Raw genomic sequence first — 17,247 nt, 5'->3', positions numbered from 1 at the left:
CATACCTGTCTACATTTCCCTTGTATTTTAAGTTGGTGACAAAACATTTGGCGCTTTTAAAATGTCACCTTCTTTTTTCATTGCAAAATGTGATGGACAAATTTCAGATGAGGTGGAAACCAGTGTAAAAAAATAAATAAAGCTGAAGCCATTCTGGAAGCATTTAAATTCCTTTGCCTAAAAATCCTAGCCCATGGGCACAAACACTGTGAGCCCCAGAGAGGAGAAGAATACCTCATTAGGCGCCAAGGTTATTTTACTAATTATATCAAATTGCTTTAAATTGTATGGGCTCAATTTTACTACTAAGTTAAGCCTTGTGTAAAGCTTTTTTTTTTTTCACAAAAAGAGATGAAGGTTTCTGGTGTCTAATTTCTTACTAAATGTACAGACCTATGCTGTGCTGCTAACTTAGCGGCTGACCTTTGAAACTGATTACGCATTTTTGAATTGAGATCTCTCCCATACTGATTAACTGCCTCCCCTGAAAACATGTTTCAGTATGGTAATATCCTTTCAAAGGCTGAATTTCCAGGATTGCGATTCCCTGCCTGTCCCTTGTACAATTGCTCCGTCTCATTTGTATGCGCTTTTAGTGTACTTGTAGAAGTCAAATTCAAACATGCAAAAGGTAAAAGTAAAAATTAAAAAAAAGAGAGAGATCTTTCACAATATCTAATTGCTGTCATGTTTCATATACAGGTGAATGTTAGGATAAACTAAGAGCATGCTATTTGTTCACAATGAAGCAGCAGAAAGACAAAAAAATACAGAACTTTACTGTACTTGCCAAAATCTACAAAAAAAAGGGGCTTTATATATGCTTCTGGGTATAATAGTAATTACAATTAGAGATTACAAAGTGAATTTGGAGAGTATTTTTGGCAAAATAATTTTCACTGTTGGCCATGTTTTGATGAGACAAAAACTGAATTTCACACTTTGAGCTGCTTAGGCAAAACTTGGGTAGGGGGTGTATTTATTTAAAAAAAAATATTTTATTTCTATTTTTGCCTTTTTTGTGTATTTGAATGTTGTGTAGTGTTGCTTTGAGGGGCCATTTAAAAAAAAAAGAACAGTATTAAAATAGTTGAAAAGAGCTTCTCTTAATCCTCGTGAGCCATTGAAAGCCTATTGCATTCTGGGAAAAATGCCACCAAAATGTCTCCTTTTTCATTGACTTCAGTGCATTTTGCAAAAATAGTAAAATTTTGCCAAAAGCTCCAGGACTTCATTAACATTTTGCTCATTCCTAATTGTGGTTGGGTTCATAATTTTCCTCTCTTGAATGCTTTTGTATGTAGAGCTTTAAGGCTTTAACTCTGCAGTTCTGTTATTAGTTTTGTTATTTTTCCATTTTTACTTACTTTTATATTTTTATTATTTTTTATTTTTGATCCTGTGATCATAAACTATTGTTATGGGGCATTAGGAAAGACTATTGTGCACTTATCTCAAGGCATTTATCAGTGATAGGTTCAGGCTTAAACAGTGCAGCTTTAAAAAAATAAATAAAGTGGACATTTTAATACATGTCAATGCTTTCTGATCACCATCCTGTTGTTTTCCTTATGATTTACCATAACTAGACATAATCACTAAAATGTCATGTATGTTTTTCAAGCTTTTAATTAAATTTCAAAAGTACAGATTCAGGGTTTTTTAGGGTTTTTTCCCCAGAACTTCAAATGCGTCAATTATGTCTGAAGCAGCGGTCGCCACATCGTATGAAGCTTTACCTAACTATGCTCTATAGGGGGGTGGTTCAGAGGAGTAGGGATGAGCTTCGTGTTCGAGTCGAACGTACGTTTGACTCGAACATTGACTGTTCGTCCGTTCGGCGAAATCCGAACATTTTGGTCCGTTCACGTCAAATTCGTGTGCGATGGCGCAGTGGATTGCTGGCTCATGATTGGCCAAGCATGCACTGTGACCCCGCATGCTTGGCCAATCGCAGCGCCAGCAGCGAGGAGAGCCATGATTGGCCACAGGCAGGATGCCTGTGGCCAATCATAGCTCAGGCTGTGTAGTGCACGCCCCACACTATATAAGGCCGCCATCGCGGCGGCCTCGTGTAGTGTGTTGGCGTCTGAAGCAGTGGGTGTTCTGTGTACCTTCAACACAGTACACACCGATCGTTTTCGGCCGATTTTCTATCTTGCTGTTGTGTAGTGGTTATTGTCTGTGTGCCCTGACCGCAGTATACACCGCTATATTCACCTCACCTATATAGCTAGTGATCTATCTTTTATAATAGAGCTTGCAGTCAGTAGTGTTAGGAGATAGTGCGTGCTGAGTTAGAGTAGGATTTTGCAATATCAATCAATTGGATCGCTCTGCAAATGCTGTCTCATGTACCCCTTAAATGGACAAAGCCTACTTGATCTTTATGCGCAGCCACTGCGCCCATCAAGCGCAGCCACTGTGCCTATCAAGCGCAGCCACTGTGCCCATCAAACGCAAGTACTGTGCTCATTAAACGCAGCTACTGGTGCCACTAGCGGCTGGTGCTCAAAATTTTTGGGGAGGCGCAAACAAACTGAAAAAAGAAAATCAATTGCGGCCATTGTGCCATCAAACTAAGCCACTGTGCCCATCAAGCCCAACCACTGTGTCTATCAAACGCAGCCACTGTGCCCATCAAGCGTAGCCCCTGTGCCCAGCAAGTTCATCCACTGTGCCCATCAAATGCAACCACTGTGCCCATCAACCACAGCCACTGTGCCCATCAATTGCCACCACCGTGCCCATCAAATGTAACCACTGTGTCTATCAAACGCAGCCACTGTGCTCATCAAGTGCAGCCACTGTGCCCATCAAATGCAACCACTGTGCCCATCAAACGCCGCCACTGTGCCCATCAAATGCAGCCACTGTGCCATCAAACGCAAGCCACTGTGCCCATCAAATGCTGCCATTATGCCCATGAAACGCAGCCACTGTGCCCATCAAAGGCAGCTACTGTGCCCATCAAGAGCAGCCATTGTGCCAACTACCATACCTATCAATTGCTGCCAGTATGCCCATCAATTTCTGCCAGTGTACCCATCAATTGCCGCTCCTGTGCCCCATCAAATGCTGCCAGTGTGCCCATCATTTGCCGCTGCAACTGTGCCCCATCAAATGCTGGCAGTGTGTATCACCCCGGCACTTGCCTGTCTCGCAGCGGGTCAGTGGCGGTGTCCTGCGTGCTCCTTGATGTCTTCTTCCGTCCTCTCTATCAGGCGTCCAATCACAGCGTCTGATGTTTCAGCCAATCAGGTGACAGATAACAGACCCGAGCACCTGATTGGCTGAGAGGTGGTTCAGTGTTAGCAAAGTGAATTCCTTCGCTTTGCTAACAAACCATTGAGTGAGCAGCAAACGCACAGCATTGCACCCGCTGTTCACCTTTTTGGGTGCCTATTAGAGTCTACGGCTCTAATCAGGTGCTTCCCCCAAAAAAAAACCATCACTATAATTCAGGTGCCCAGCGCCAGAAAAGGGGCCAGACACCTGAATAGGGGGTGTCAGCGGGGACTATAAATAGATTCATGCAAGGCATGAATCTATCTATGGTGATAGAGCGGTGACAGAAGAGAGGGGGCAGCGCTCCTGCGCCCTTTACGGACGCACTGCCACTGTATGTTATACTTTTCATTTAAAGCCCCTCTCAGAGATAAAATCCACACCCCTGCCTGTTGTAGCCACTTCCTATTGGATGGGCTATGGTAAAAAAAAGGTGGACGTCAGCAGAGAGGATTGGAGGAGACTGGTGGTCCCCTGGGTCGGTGGTACTCCTAACAGTGGGGATGTGGGATCTAGTTTGGGGATTTACGTGGGTATATCTGGCTTCACACAGTAAGGGGGAAAAGGCCTAATAGAAAAAGATAGTGGGTATTTAAGTCAAATAATGAAGAGGTAGAGAAAACATTTTGGGAGCCCAATGGATCCAGCAAATTATGCATTCTAATTATTTTCCTATTACATTCTTCTTTCTTTTCTCCAGTACCACTACATTAAACTCCCACTTAAATTAATATTTTATTGCTTCATAGGCAGAACAAATGTCATTTGTAATTATATGGCAGAGGTTGCAGTGTGGTGGCACCAGCACCAGTGCCTAAGGCCCAATTTTTCTGCCCCTGTTTAACAGGGGCGTTTAAGTACAATTTTTGATGCAATGCTTTGCAGCAGGGCTAATTCCTGCAATAAAACTAGAGTATATGGAAGAGGTTGCAGTGTGGTGGCACCAGCAGCAGTGCCTAAGGCCAAATTTTTCTGCCCCTGTTTAACAGGGACATGTAATTACAATTCTTGATATAATATTTCACAGGAGGGCCCCTTCCTGTGCCCACCCAGAGTAACGGTGAGGACCACAACCACCAAAGGTCAATTTTTCTACCACTGTTCAACAATGGCATGTAATTACAATTCTTGATATAATCGTTCACAGCAGGGCGCTCCAGCGCCCACCAAGAGTCACTTTGAGGGCTTACAATGTTGTGGCAAAACCAACACCTTGTTCCGCCATTTCTGCAGAGCATATAGGGCAGGCCCCTACTTTCAAACATCCAACTTACAAACATCTCCTACTTGCAAACGGAAGGAGACAACAGCAAGTGAGATGAAAAAAGATGGACGACAAAACAAATTATACAGGGGTGATAACCCTTCCCTATGTTTTCCAAAAAGCTTAAAAATAGTTTTTTGGACTGGAGCTACACTTTAAAAATGTACCAGTTGAAAATTACAAACAGATTCAACTTAACACAACAAACCTACACAGTCCCTGTCTTGTTTGCACCGCCTGTATACTGCTGTTCTGAGTATATAGGGCCTGGGGGCCACACGCATTTCCTTTTTTTAATATGGGTACAGGGTTCCCCTTAATATGCGTACAAGACCCAAATAGGCTGGTAATGGGCAGGGAGGGCTACCCATGCCATTTTTCTCAATGATTTTCAACCATATTGCAGGAGCCAGATATAACATTAAAACCGCAAGCAGTTTTAAATGGTGTTATTTCCGTTTAATGTCATTTTGTGCAGGGACTGTTCTAAACACGAGGAAACACGTGGCACTTCACAGGCATACTACAGACACCCCCCAGGCACCATATTTAAAGGAATATTTCACTTTTTTTTTCACTTCGTCATTAAAATCAGTGCTCCCGCCAAAACGACCGTTTTTAAAACTTTTTTTTGCATTGACCCATGTCCCCTGGAGCAGGAGTCAGGTCCCCAAACCCTTTTTAGGACAGTATCTTGCATATTAGCCGTTAAAATTAGCACTTTTCATTTCGAACGTTCGAGTCCCATAGACTTCAATGGGGTTCTAACGGTCGTTCGAATTTGGGGTCTGTTCGAAAGTTCTGGTGCGAACCGAACAGGGGGGTGTTCGGCTCATCCCTACAGAGGAGAGAGGTGAGTGAGTTGATGTCTCTACCTGGGAAGATTTTTTGTACTGTATATGCTCCCACAACGTGGGAGATAGGTCCTTGTCTGGATCTCATAATAGCCCTCTGTGGCATAACCCATCTTTGGTGGAATTTTTTTAAGCTGGAAGGAGGCACTTTGTGGGCCCAATATTAGCTTAAATATGTACACCAGTTATTTCTAGAAGGGAAGTATTGCTCCTTTGAGCAGCTAACTAGGCTATACTAAGTCCCTAAGACTTGGAGTTTTAGGTATGTACAAGTTCGCCGTGCCGCACTTGCCCAGTTTGGAGGGGCGCGTGGACTTTCACAATGCTAAATTGGAGTCTGTCTTGCTAGATCCTGATCCAGCTGGTCTGGTTTTGAAATATTATGCTGCCTTGGGTCTGAGAGATTCACACCCAGTTGGCGAGCTAGGGCCCATTGGACTGCTATTGCACCAGAGTTGTGGAATGAAATGTGGAGTGAGGTGCTTGATAGTTACCTAAGCACAGTTATTGCCTCAATGGAGCGGATGATCCAGTTGCGTTACTTACATCAAATATATTTCCATACATTTATATATACACCTGTAGGTTAATTCCCCATGCATAAAAGAGACTCTGCGATATGTCATAAATGTCATTTGATGAGGGTACTTTTCATCATGTGGGAGTGCTCCAAGGTACGGGCCTTGTGGTCCCAGGTAACAGAGTTCATTACTGACACTTTTAGTTTCCCATACATATGTAACCCCTTATTGTGTCTCCTCTGAGGTATTGAGAACGAGGACATGTATGCGGCCACAAAACTGTTTCTTAGGCTTCTCTCTTTTCTATGTCAGAAATCTTAAAACGAGGAGGTGGATATTTGTTGAAACTCTAACTTTGGGGATATGGATGAGGTTAGTTAATGCAGATATTCTGCTATACTGTATGACATATTATGCCTGGGGATCCCCCCAAATTTTTTTAAAGGTTTGGTTCTGCTGGATTGATTCTACTGACACACTGGAGAGGGAGGTAGATATTTGAACAGCTATGAAAGGGTGAGGGAGGGAATGCAATCTCAAGAATGAATGAGTTTAGGAAATGCTTTACACGCTCTAACGCAGTGGTCATCAACCCTGTCCTCAGGGCCCACTTACAGGCCAGTTTTTATGTATTAACCTGGGGAGATGCAGACTAGAATACTGCAATCACTGAGCAGCAAATGATATCACCTGTGATGCATTTCAGTTATCTTGAAAACCTGGCCTGTTAGTGGGCCCTGAGGACAGGGTTGATGACCACTGCTCTAAAGGACCTGTTGCTGTTTTGTGTGGGATAAGGGGTTTATTTTGTTTCTGTGATTGTTTTAATCAAACATGTTTCCATTTGTTAAAGTTACTTTTACCCCTTAAGGGGAGGGGGGAAGAAGGAAAAGTTAGTACTAGGTTGAGAACTTTATGGGTGGCCTGCATTATATATTGAGGTTGAAAACTTGGTTGATTATGCAATGTACACTGTGTTCTTTTTCTTTTCGGGAGCTTTGTGTACTCCCATCCTTGTGTACTATACTATTATGGATGCATTTATGTACTGGATTTGATACTGTTGTGTGGTAAATACAAATATCTTAAAAAAAAATTCAAAGGTAATTTTTAATATTTTTAAAACTGCAGCTTTTGTTAAATTAATACTCAGTGTGGGGGTCTGCCATCAGGGTCCTTGTTAAGGCACTTCCTGTTTATAGGGCGTCAACACTCCCTGTGCCTGTACTCAGCTTGTGATATTGGCTTCTTAAGGCAATTGTTTATGATACCCAGTTCTTTAGCAAACAAAATGCCATTCAGTAAGGCTTTATGTGTGTAACTACATGGGCGATCAGCTGAATGTACAGTAACTGTAACGTAAAGTTAGAATCGATAACGCAAAACAGGGCCAGAATGGCTAAGAGCATGAGTACATTGCAGAGTAACACAACAGGGATTATGAATGCTGCACAAACAGGGACTCTTCAAGGAATTGCCTCTGTGGCTCAAATCTGTCTGTTTAGTCTGTTTAGGACACCATAACAGAGAATCTAGCCGAGTATTCAGTGGCGACCCACAACTTTCTACACACCACCTGCTATATGCAATGGTTAGATTCATGCATAACATGCATCTATCCACGGTCCCCGCGGCCACCCCCTATTCATGCATCCAGTCCCTATCAGGACACCGGACGCATGAATTACAGCAGCCAGAGGCTCTAATAGGCTTCAAAATAGGGTGAGCTTGGTTTGCAGAGAATATGCTCCGATCCCACCAAGGTGTGTTACAACAGCGAATGAAAATTCGCTCTTGAAACACTGATCCTCAAAAAAGAAAAGAGAAGCCTCCCGATTGGCCGCCGAGGAGGAGGGAGGAAATGGAAGCTGCTGTCACCGTGATGACCCGTGGAGAGCATGAGAATGGCAGGCCGCTGCCACCGAGCAGGGGAAGCCACCGGTGAGGGGGTAAGTGTGACTACTGACTGAGGGGATGGCATACTGTTTGCTGCCCCCCAAAAAAAAATTCCACTGGCTACCACTGTGAGTATCACTAAACAGTAAACAACACAGCTACTTGTGCTTAACCTCATAAACAGAATCCTTCTCAGTGAGGTCCAAGTTGGCTCTGGTTAATGCAGGCAAACAGTTGACGGGATCCCAGGCTCAAGAATAAGGAGTCACCCCATTGGAATTGGAGTACAATGGTAGCAACTAGGGAGATGCTTCCCACAGTGGTTTTTATCTTTGGGAGAAGCTGCATGCTATTAGGTTCTGAGCTGGTTGCCCATACACATGACAGTAGAGGGCTGCTCACCTGATTGCAGATCACCTGCCGAGCTACCTCTGCCTCTCCAGGTGTGGCCTTTCTGAGTTGTTCAGGGATGGAAGCAGTGAAAATTATCTTCCCTGGGTGTGTCCAGGAACCCAGGGTTTTCGTGGAAAAAAGGAGTTAAAATGGCTTGCACCTTTTCTTCACAGATTTAGATGACCTTGATGACCTTCATTTTTCCCCCTTCTTGACTTTTACATTGCATCAATGTTATCAGCAAGGCTAGCAGGATGTGAATGTAGTAACTGACAGCATTGGAGTCATGGCCATAACAATGTGTTACAGGACCCATAGCAAAACCATCAAGAGATCCCTTTGGCTCTCTAATCTCCATTTTGAAAGCAATTCCTTTAGGGTACCTTCAGACCAATGAGTTGCCGTAATGTGCATTACTTCAATATGGTAATGCACAACACTTTGTGTCGTACTATCCCAATGCACAAGTATAGAAAGTGCAGTGGGCATGTGCTATGGTGCACCACAATCCACATGCCATTTTTTTTACAAGTGATGGATGCAGTCCAAGTAACACTTTTTGGTTACACAAGGATTGAGCTATGTGGTAGATTCTGAAGAGGCTATAATAGGTTCCTCAAAATGGAGTACTTATTATTGAAATAAGATTTTGCAATTCAGTACATTAAAATATCTCTGTGACAGCAGACACCAATCGCTTTCTTTCTTCTAAAGAAAATGGACAATGCCACTGAATCTGCACTATGGCAAAAAGTATTTTGGCATGTCCCAGCTGCACAAGGTGAGGCATCTCTGCCTGTCTATGGCTAGCCAATGCTTAAACTTATAGTAGCTTTTTCAGTTCAAGACTAGCAGTTCTTATCTTTTATTGTTTTTTAATCCACAGTCAGCACATATGAACATTTCAGTGCAGGTTATTGATTCCTAGCTTAGAACTATCTGTTCTCTATTCCCTTCTCAGGAATTGCCAGAGAGGTGGAAAAACCTGAAGAAGATTGCATTTATAGTAAAGCATGAAGTGTCTCCTCTGCAGGCAAATGAAGTCTCCGTTATCAGGAGGAAATGTGTCCTTTTTGAGGTGAGATCGCTTCTGTGCTTTGAAGCAAATGATTTTTTCTCTTTTTGTTCCAATAACAAGCTGGAGCCAAGCTTCACTGAACTGAGAAATTGTAAACTCTTGGAAAAAAGGTTGTCTAAAGATAACAATTCAATGTTTCTTGGTAATGCACTCTGGATGGATCTGATAATTTAAAGCCCCACTTCAGTAAAACGCTGGTGAGGCCCGTATGTCTTTTATCTTCAATTATGTCTAATCTCTTTCCAATTCAAACACTGCATAACTCACATCAGATCAAAATATAGATTTTAAATGTTTTCGTTCTGCCCGTGTGCATTAGCTGTGAGATAGGTGCAATTTAAATATACTTAGTTTCTTTTTTTTTTCACCTCAAGGTAAAAACAGATTTATACAATTCAGAAAAGGTGTTCATAAAAAAAAAATGTATGGTTTGCTATAATGGATCCCATCAGTGAACCTGTGTTCATTTTATTTTACAGGTTAAACAGCACGAATATAGAAATCGATTTAAAAATGAAATTATCTTTAAATTTGATGCAGAAGATCCATACAAACATTTGGATAAGGTATAACACAATTTTGTTCCCTTTTTCAATTAAGACAAACAAGACTATCACCACACGGATTGTTTACACTTTACTTGCAATTTATTGTATATGTTTATCTATTTACGTTTTTGATAGAGTGATAAATGTTTAGGACCTCTGTTGAGGTTTTTCATGCCATCCTGGGCCCCGTTGGAGAGATTTACCTCTATTTACTGTCCCAGTAACATGATTTCACCAGAAAGTAAGTGAGGAAAAATCTTTTGTAGAAAACAAAATTAAAAATGCTTCTTTCTAGCACAGTAAGGGAGCCTAGAACCTCTGTCTGCTCATTATTGCTGACAGTATCCCTGTTGCAAACTTCCCCTAACTTCCAGTCAGGTAAAACTTTTGTTACAGTGACGATGACATCTCCCCAATGGAGCTCTGGATAGCTATAAAAATAATCCAAACCCTTCCTACTAATCCTAATAAAAACGCAACTGGACTTCCACTTTAGGTTTTGGAACTTTAGTCTGGTTTTATTCCTATATGTGTTGGCATTCAAAGAGATTTCCTTCTCTTTCTGTTTCAGAGATATGGGAAGATGTAGAAATCTGTTCAAACTGAGAAGAAATCTAACCTTTGATAGTGGTCACCAGAGCTGCCATCCCCATTGGGGGATATCCCCTCTAGTACTAATTTGCCAGTGATTACAAATGTGCAATTTTTGTTAACTTTTTGCCCAGGTGATGGTGGTTACCAAAAAATGGGTAAACAGACAATAATAAAAATTCACACATGGTGTAGAAGGCAAAGAGCCCAAACTGATAGTTTAAAAATCTTTGTATGTTTGTTGCTCAAAATTTCTGAAAAAAGCCAATGCATATCAACGGTTTTGTGGGCCCCCCTTAATCAGGATTTCAGAATGGGGATACCAAATATATGGGGAATTCAGTAGTAAAATGAACTGTATGTGTGCTAGGATCACTCCAACAGCAAATGCGATCGAGCATGGCCACCCATATCATTGCTTGCCATTATCAATGTAGAGCTACCCCCGCGGGAGCCGCTGATGGATGTTGGTTATCTCCCACCCTGCACAGCCAGACACATACATTTCTTAATCACTCCTGAGACAAAAAGCAGTCATTGCACCTTTTTTGTATTTTTTTATTTAGGGGAATTGAACTTAGATGGGGAACGGTTATTATGGGATGCCCGCTTGATCAGTAGAAACTGTTTAGGGACACAACTACATACATCCAGTATATACACACCTCCAGCATAGACTTGCTTGTAGATCTTCAACTCCCAGACCCAGCTAGCACTGATGGGATGGTCTGACACTGACTCAGTCAGATCCAAAGCAAATGCCCTTTGCAGGCAAGGACCATGTGCCCCTTTGATGTAGCAAAAATAGAGGTCTTGTTGCTAGCTGTCCTCTCCTGTGGCTACTACTCCCAGTACCACCTCTTCAGGACCTTCCAGCCCTCCTGACTACTGACCTTCTGTTGGGGATTGGTCAGGGCCCTTAGAACACTCCAGCTCCTAGACTCATCCCAACTGCTTCTGGAATCTTCTCCAAGTTTACAGATAGCAGGGGGAGTCACCAGCCTCCCTGAATCACTCACCCAACCCAGATTAACACACAGGCTTGGCTGCCAGCCATGCCTGAAAATGTACCTACACTAAAACAAAAAAAATCCTACTCTAGCAGTCTAGCAATGCTAGGGGGTGCTACATCAATAAGGCACCTCCATATCTATGACTAGCAAAAGGCTTTGTTGTCTATTTTGTCTGTATTAAAAAAATGCTAGATCCAGTGCAGCTTTGCATAGAAAGCTTCCGGGTTTTATTGTCAAAGCGTTTTCAGAAGCTGATTGGCTACTATTCACAACTGCACCAGATTCTGAGTGCTCCAGCTATAGTAAATCTCCTCCTTTGAGTTGTCTGCAGTTTTGCTAAATCAACTTGTTAGTTGCTTTTGAATGAGCACTTTTTTGTTTTAGATATAAAAGAATATTTATTTAAACATGTTTGTTTTATATTTGGCTTTATGGAGGGTATTGTTTTTGGCTATACTTTAAAGTAAAATCTAGCATAAATTGGATTATTCAAAATTTTAATGTTGGGGGTCACATTTTTGTGGGTATTTGCATATCTTTTTATATGCGTAATCAATGCCCATTGACAACGTGTTTTTGTACACTGCCATTGTCATCAATAAGTCCTTTAACACGTGTCAGTGCATCAATTAACATAATTTTTTTCAGCCAATGCTCATTTAATTGTTGTGAATTAACATAATTTAAAACAATGACTAACCTGTGTATATGCTTTATCGTGCGTTAAAAATCATAGTGTGAATCGGCCCTAAAAGTGACCTCTTGCTGGCTAATTAAAACAGGCCTTGAACCTAAAAAACAGGCTCTCCCTTTTTAAGTGTGCCCCCTCCCCTTTGCTGAAATAAAACATAAAACACCTAGACAGTAGACATACCTGTCCTCTGGTTTCCTCCCTTGGTGCTTAGAGGAGGGTGAAATCATCCTCTTTCTGGCTATATCTCTGAGAATGTTTAGTAGCCCAAGATGACCATACACTGTGATACAGTGATGCAACATCTGCTTATGAGATTTGGAGTACTCAGGAATTACAGGGATCTCATCGGCATGATGATGATGTTACCATACCTCCATACTTTATGAAATGAGAAAGTGGTATTTACTTGAGGAACATACTCCTGCTGTGCCCTAAGTTTTGCAGACCATTAAGAATGTATATGCCAAGAATAATTGGTTAAAGGGTTAGTTCACCTTTTCAGAACAAATGAAAAGGTGAACTTTTGCCGTTCTGGCTTATCAAAATAGGAGAAAAAATAAAACAAAATACCACTTCAGTTCTTGAAGATTTACCCCCCCCCCCTTTCCTGACCAGGCCATTTTTTGCGATACGGCACTGCGTTACTTTAACGGACAATTGCGCAGTCGTGCAAAGCTGTACCCAAATAAAATGTATGTCCCTTTTTTTCCCCACAAATAGTGTTTTTTTGGGTGGTATTTGATCACCTCTGCGTTTTTTATTTAAAAAACCAAAACAAAAACTAAATAAGAACGTCAATTTTGAAAAAAATAAACAATTTTTGCTTTCTTCTATAAAACATATCCAATAATTTTTTTTAAACAAATGTAATTTCTTCATCAATTTAGGCCAATATGTATTCTGCTACATATTTTTGGTAAAGAAAATCCCAATAAGCCCCTGTACACACGGTTGGAGATTTCGACAACCAAATCCGTCGGATTTTCTCAGTCGGATTTTGTCCGTCGGATCTTGTCCGAAACTGTTGCATACACACGGTCGGACTAAGTTGTCGAAAAATCCGATCTTTCAGAACGTGATGACGTAGATGGGACTACATTCAGGCTAGTAGCCAATAGCTTTGATGTAGGAATTTGATCTGAGCATGCGTGGCACTTGGTCCAATCAAAATTCGCTACACATGATCGGAGTATGTCCGACCGCCCCAGTTGGTCGGGAAATATTTCCAACATGTTGGAAAATTGGGTCCGACGGATATTCCGACGGAATCAGTCCGATGCATACCACACACAGTCGGATTATCCGACGACATGGTCCGATAGGACACATTCCGACGGATTCTCCGACCTTGTGTACAAGGGCTAAGAGTGTATTGATTGGTTTGCACAAAAGTTATAGTGTCTGCAAACTATGTATATCAGCCAAAAACAAGATTGTGCGACCACCACCTCAAAGAATGGCCACATACCAGACTTCACCATACAATGAGCCTTCGGTTCATTCAACGGATAACCAATCCTCAATGAACTCTCCCGTTAGTAATTCCTCAATTTCCGTGTGCCCATACAAAAGTAGATAAGACCAACATGGTGTAAAACCGTAACACCTTTAATTAAGAAATTCTTTAAAATATATTGCACTCACATTTCAGTGTGTCTATTAGCCGACACCAAGCTTATCCAGCCATATAAGAATTGCATGGAAAAAGGGCAAGCCAATGATGTTCCGCAGGTGGTACTCTCCTCCATCCACTCAGCCAACCTGTTCCTAGCTGTTCCTTAAAGACTTTCACGCATTTCCCTTTACCTCCCCAGTGGGCAGCATTCAGTATAGGTGATGGTGGATATGACCTCAGGGTGGTATGATATGCATATGAATGCCGCCTTTATTTACATACCAATGCCGCCAGTCATGGCTATTTACATATGAATGCCACCGCTATTTACATATCAATGATGGTTATTTATATATAAACACAGGGTCTGCAGGTGAGTCATATATACAAAACAACAGGGCAGAGCTGGGCAGCATTAGTAGCTGCACTTCACACTGAGATATCGGGACACAGCACAGGACTAAAACTTTAAGGTACGGGGGAATTTAAGCCAGGATAATTTACAAGTATGAGGCAGCTGCTTTGGGTCCCACGACAATGACAGGGCCCAGGGCAACTGCTCCTTTTGCCCTGCCTTACAGACAGCCCTGGGCAGACTGCCATTCTGCCTGTATATACAACAATCAGTGGGTGACGGCGGACATTGGGTCGGTGGCTTGCACTTGCACCTGATACCCGGAAGTGCAGGGTCACGGCTGCCCTGTAGCTATGGGGTGGTCCACAAATGGTTAATTAAGAGATAGGATGAAGGTTTTATTGCAGAATAACACTTTTACTAGGGAAATTGTACATTTTTTATATAATTTATATAGGGAGGAGAGGGACAGATCTGCTTTAAAGGACACTAATGAGCATAAGCAGAGAAGAAGATGTTTCAGTTTTCTTAGTTTTCTTAGCTTACATACTCTTCCGTTGACTAGATTCCCACCAGCAAGCCAAAGGAAACAAATACAATGCACTAGAATTTGTCTACAAGTAAAACAGCCCTGCTTTAAAGAATGCCTACAGTAAAAATGCCAGTGCACACAGTAGACTGCACTGGAGCTTTTTCACACATTTCTGACTGAGTGACAGAAAATAAAAGCTTGTTGTGTACTGGTAAAGAGATATGAATTACTTCTGTTCACCCTCAAACTGTCCATAAAATTCCCAGATGTTGTTTGGTAGTGTTGAAACTGTTAATGCTAAGGACTTCAACCACCTGAAGCGTGATTCATTCCCTGAAAATACACTACATGCACTTTCCAGGACGTAGTCAAGTGTAACAGCAGATAATTCACACTCCTTGGAAATGTCACAAGTAACATGCGGCCAAATGACAATATTCCTGTCTTTAGACCCATAGAAATATCTCCAGGTTGGAGGATGAGATGAGAAAACTGCAGGAAACAGCAGAACTGTTTGAAGTCAGTGTCCCAGAGTATAAACAGCTACGCCAATGTCGCATTGCCATCGCCTTACTGAAGTCAGTGTGGGATATGGTTGTATTTGTACGGGTAAGTCCATAGACAAGTTTGTCTATACTACAAGCAAAGTGGCAATGTTAAAAAATGTATTGTTCACAAAGTAATTGTTTCATTGTTGCTTTTATATATGTATGTAGGAGCAGAAACAGACAGCACATGTTTTTGATATGTATAGTGTATGTTTGAGCAAAATAATAAGAAAACAATATATTTAGTACATCTCTGCAAAACATGCATATACATGGGCCACAGGCACATGTAGAAAAGTATCTCTCCAACCTTGCCAAGCTCACACTTTAATCATGTGCAGGCCATAGGCCATTCACTCTTGGTCATCCTCCCAGTCACTGTTCTTTTACACCTTAATGCCCAGACCGCTTCCTTACACAGGTCTTTGTGTTACTTGTGCTCCAGGTCATAGCTCCCAAAGTGAAACCGAACACTTGGGGCCCATGTTACATGGGGGCACGAGTCATCACATGCGTGCTACCTGGGGGGGGGGGATCATCTATCAATGTCGGGAGGGTGAATCTGTAATAATATCTCTTCCATAGCTTTCATTATTGGGTGGTACTTTATGCAAAGTTCTAGGAGTAGTGCTGTGGTATCAGGGCAGGCTATTTATGTCCCAATAGTCCAGAAGCCTCTATTGGTCCTTCCCTGGCTTCCCACAAGGCTCAGGGGCAACATTCTGTGATTAGAAAAACACTCTACTCTCATACTGCCGACATTCCCACAAAGACCCTGGGGAGACTCCTCCTAAACTTTAAAGTAGTTCTAAGGTTAAAACATGTTAAACAATCCCTGCATTTAAGTGGTTCTAAAGGCTGAAGTTTTTTTACCTTCATGCCTTCATGTTTCTCTGTGACCTTCCCCCTCCCACTGCTGTCAATTACAGCCAGTGAGTGAACAAGGAGAGAGCGGGGGGGGGGGGGGGGGAGGGGGGGGAGCCACGGCTCTATATGTCTTACTGACACATAGAGCAGCGGCCTGGGAGGGAGCATGCAGAGATTACTGGCTTCTGCTGCTGTGAGTCAAATCCTGTGAGCAGAAAGTGAGGGGCAGGGCTGAGTTATGTTGTGTGTGTCTATGGATGCACACAGCCCGGCTTGGGAGTGAGCCTGCACATCTGCCCCCAAAGCAATTGGCATTTTATGTGATAGACCAACACAAAGTAGCACATAAGTGTGAAGTGGAAGGAAAATGATAAATGGTTTTCTAAATTTAAAAAAAATATATATATATCTGAAAAGTGTGGGGTGCATTTGTATTCAGCCTCCTTTACTCTGATATCCCTAACTAAAATCTAGTTTAACCAATTGCTTTCAGAAGTCACCTAATTAATAAACAGTCCATCTGTGTGTAATTTAATCTCAGCCTAAATGTAGCTGTTCTGTGAAGCCCTCAAAGGATTGTTAGATAACTTTATTGAACAAACAGCATCATATAGGCAAAGGAACACACTAGACAGGCCAGGGATAAAGTTGTGGAGAAGTTTAAAGCAGGGTTGGTTATAAAGAAATATCCCAAGCTTTGAACATCTCACGAAGCACTGTTCAATCCATTATCCAAAAATAAAAGAGTATGGTACAACTGCTAACCTACCAAGACATGGCCGTCCATCTAAACTGACAGGCCGGGCAAGGAGAGCATTAATCAGAGAAGCAGCCAAGAGGCCCATGGTAACTCTCTAGGAGCTGCAGAGATGCACAGCTCCGGTGGGAGAATTTGCCCACATCTCTAGATGTGCAAAGCTGGTATAGACATCATCCCCAAAAAGACTTACAGCTGCAATTGCAGAGAAAGGTGGTTCTACAAAGTATTCACTCGGGGGAGGGGCTGAATACAAATGCACGTCACACTTTTCAGGTATTTATTTGTAAAAAAAATGTGAAAACCATTTATCATTTTCCTTCCACTTCACACAATTATGTGCCATTTTGTGTTTGGTCTATCACATAGAATCCCAATAAAATACATTGATATTTTTGGTTGTAACGACAAAATGTGGAAAATTTCAATGGGT

General features: G+C 42.0%; 1 protein-coding gene across 1 annotated transcript in view; it reads left to right on the top strand.

Annotated features, from left to right (window-relative positions):
- The window catches only part of LOC143925685 (dynein axonemal heavy chain 11-like), a 701,866-nt gene that overhangs the window by 63,182 nt on the left and 621,437 nt on the right, over positions 1-17,247 (top strand). Inside the window, exons 7-9 of the mRNA XM_077450147.1 lie at positions 9,178-9,294; positions 9,774-9,860; positions 15,093-15,251. Coding sequence (XP_077306273.1) covers positions 9,178-9,294; positions 9,774-9,860; positions 15,093-15,251 — 363 coding nt within the window. The remainder of the gene's footprint in view (positions 1-9,177; positions 9,295-9,773; positions 9,861-15,092; positions 15,252-17,247) is intronic.

The sequence above is a fragment of the Lithobates pipiens genome, unplaced genomic scaffold (assembly GCF_037356315.1).
Source record: "Lithobates pipiens isolate NorthernLeopardFrog02 unplaced genomic scaffold, aLitPip1_a1.2 Scaffold_22, whole genome shotgun sequence".
Lineage (NCBI taxonomy): Eukaryota > Metazoa > Chordata > Amphibia > Anura > Ranidae > Lithobates > Lithobates pipiens.
The sequence above is the reverse complement of the archived record's forward strand: the minus strand, read 5'-3'. Positions and strand labels throughout refer to the sequence as shown.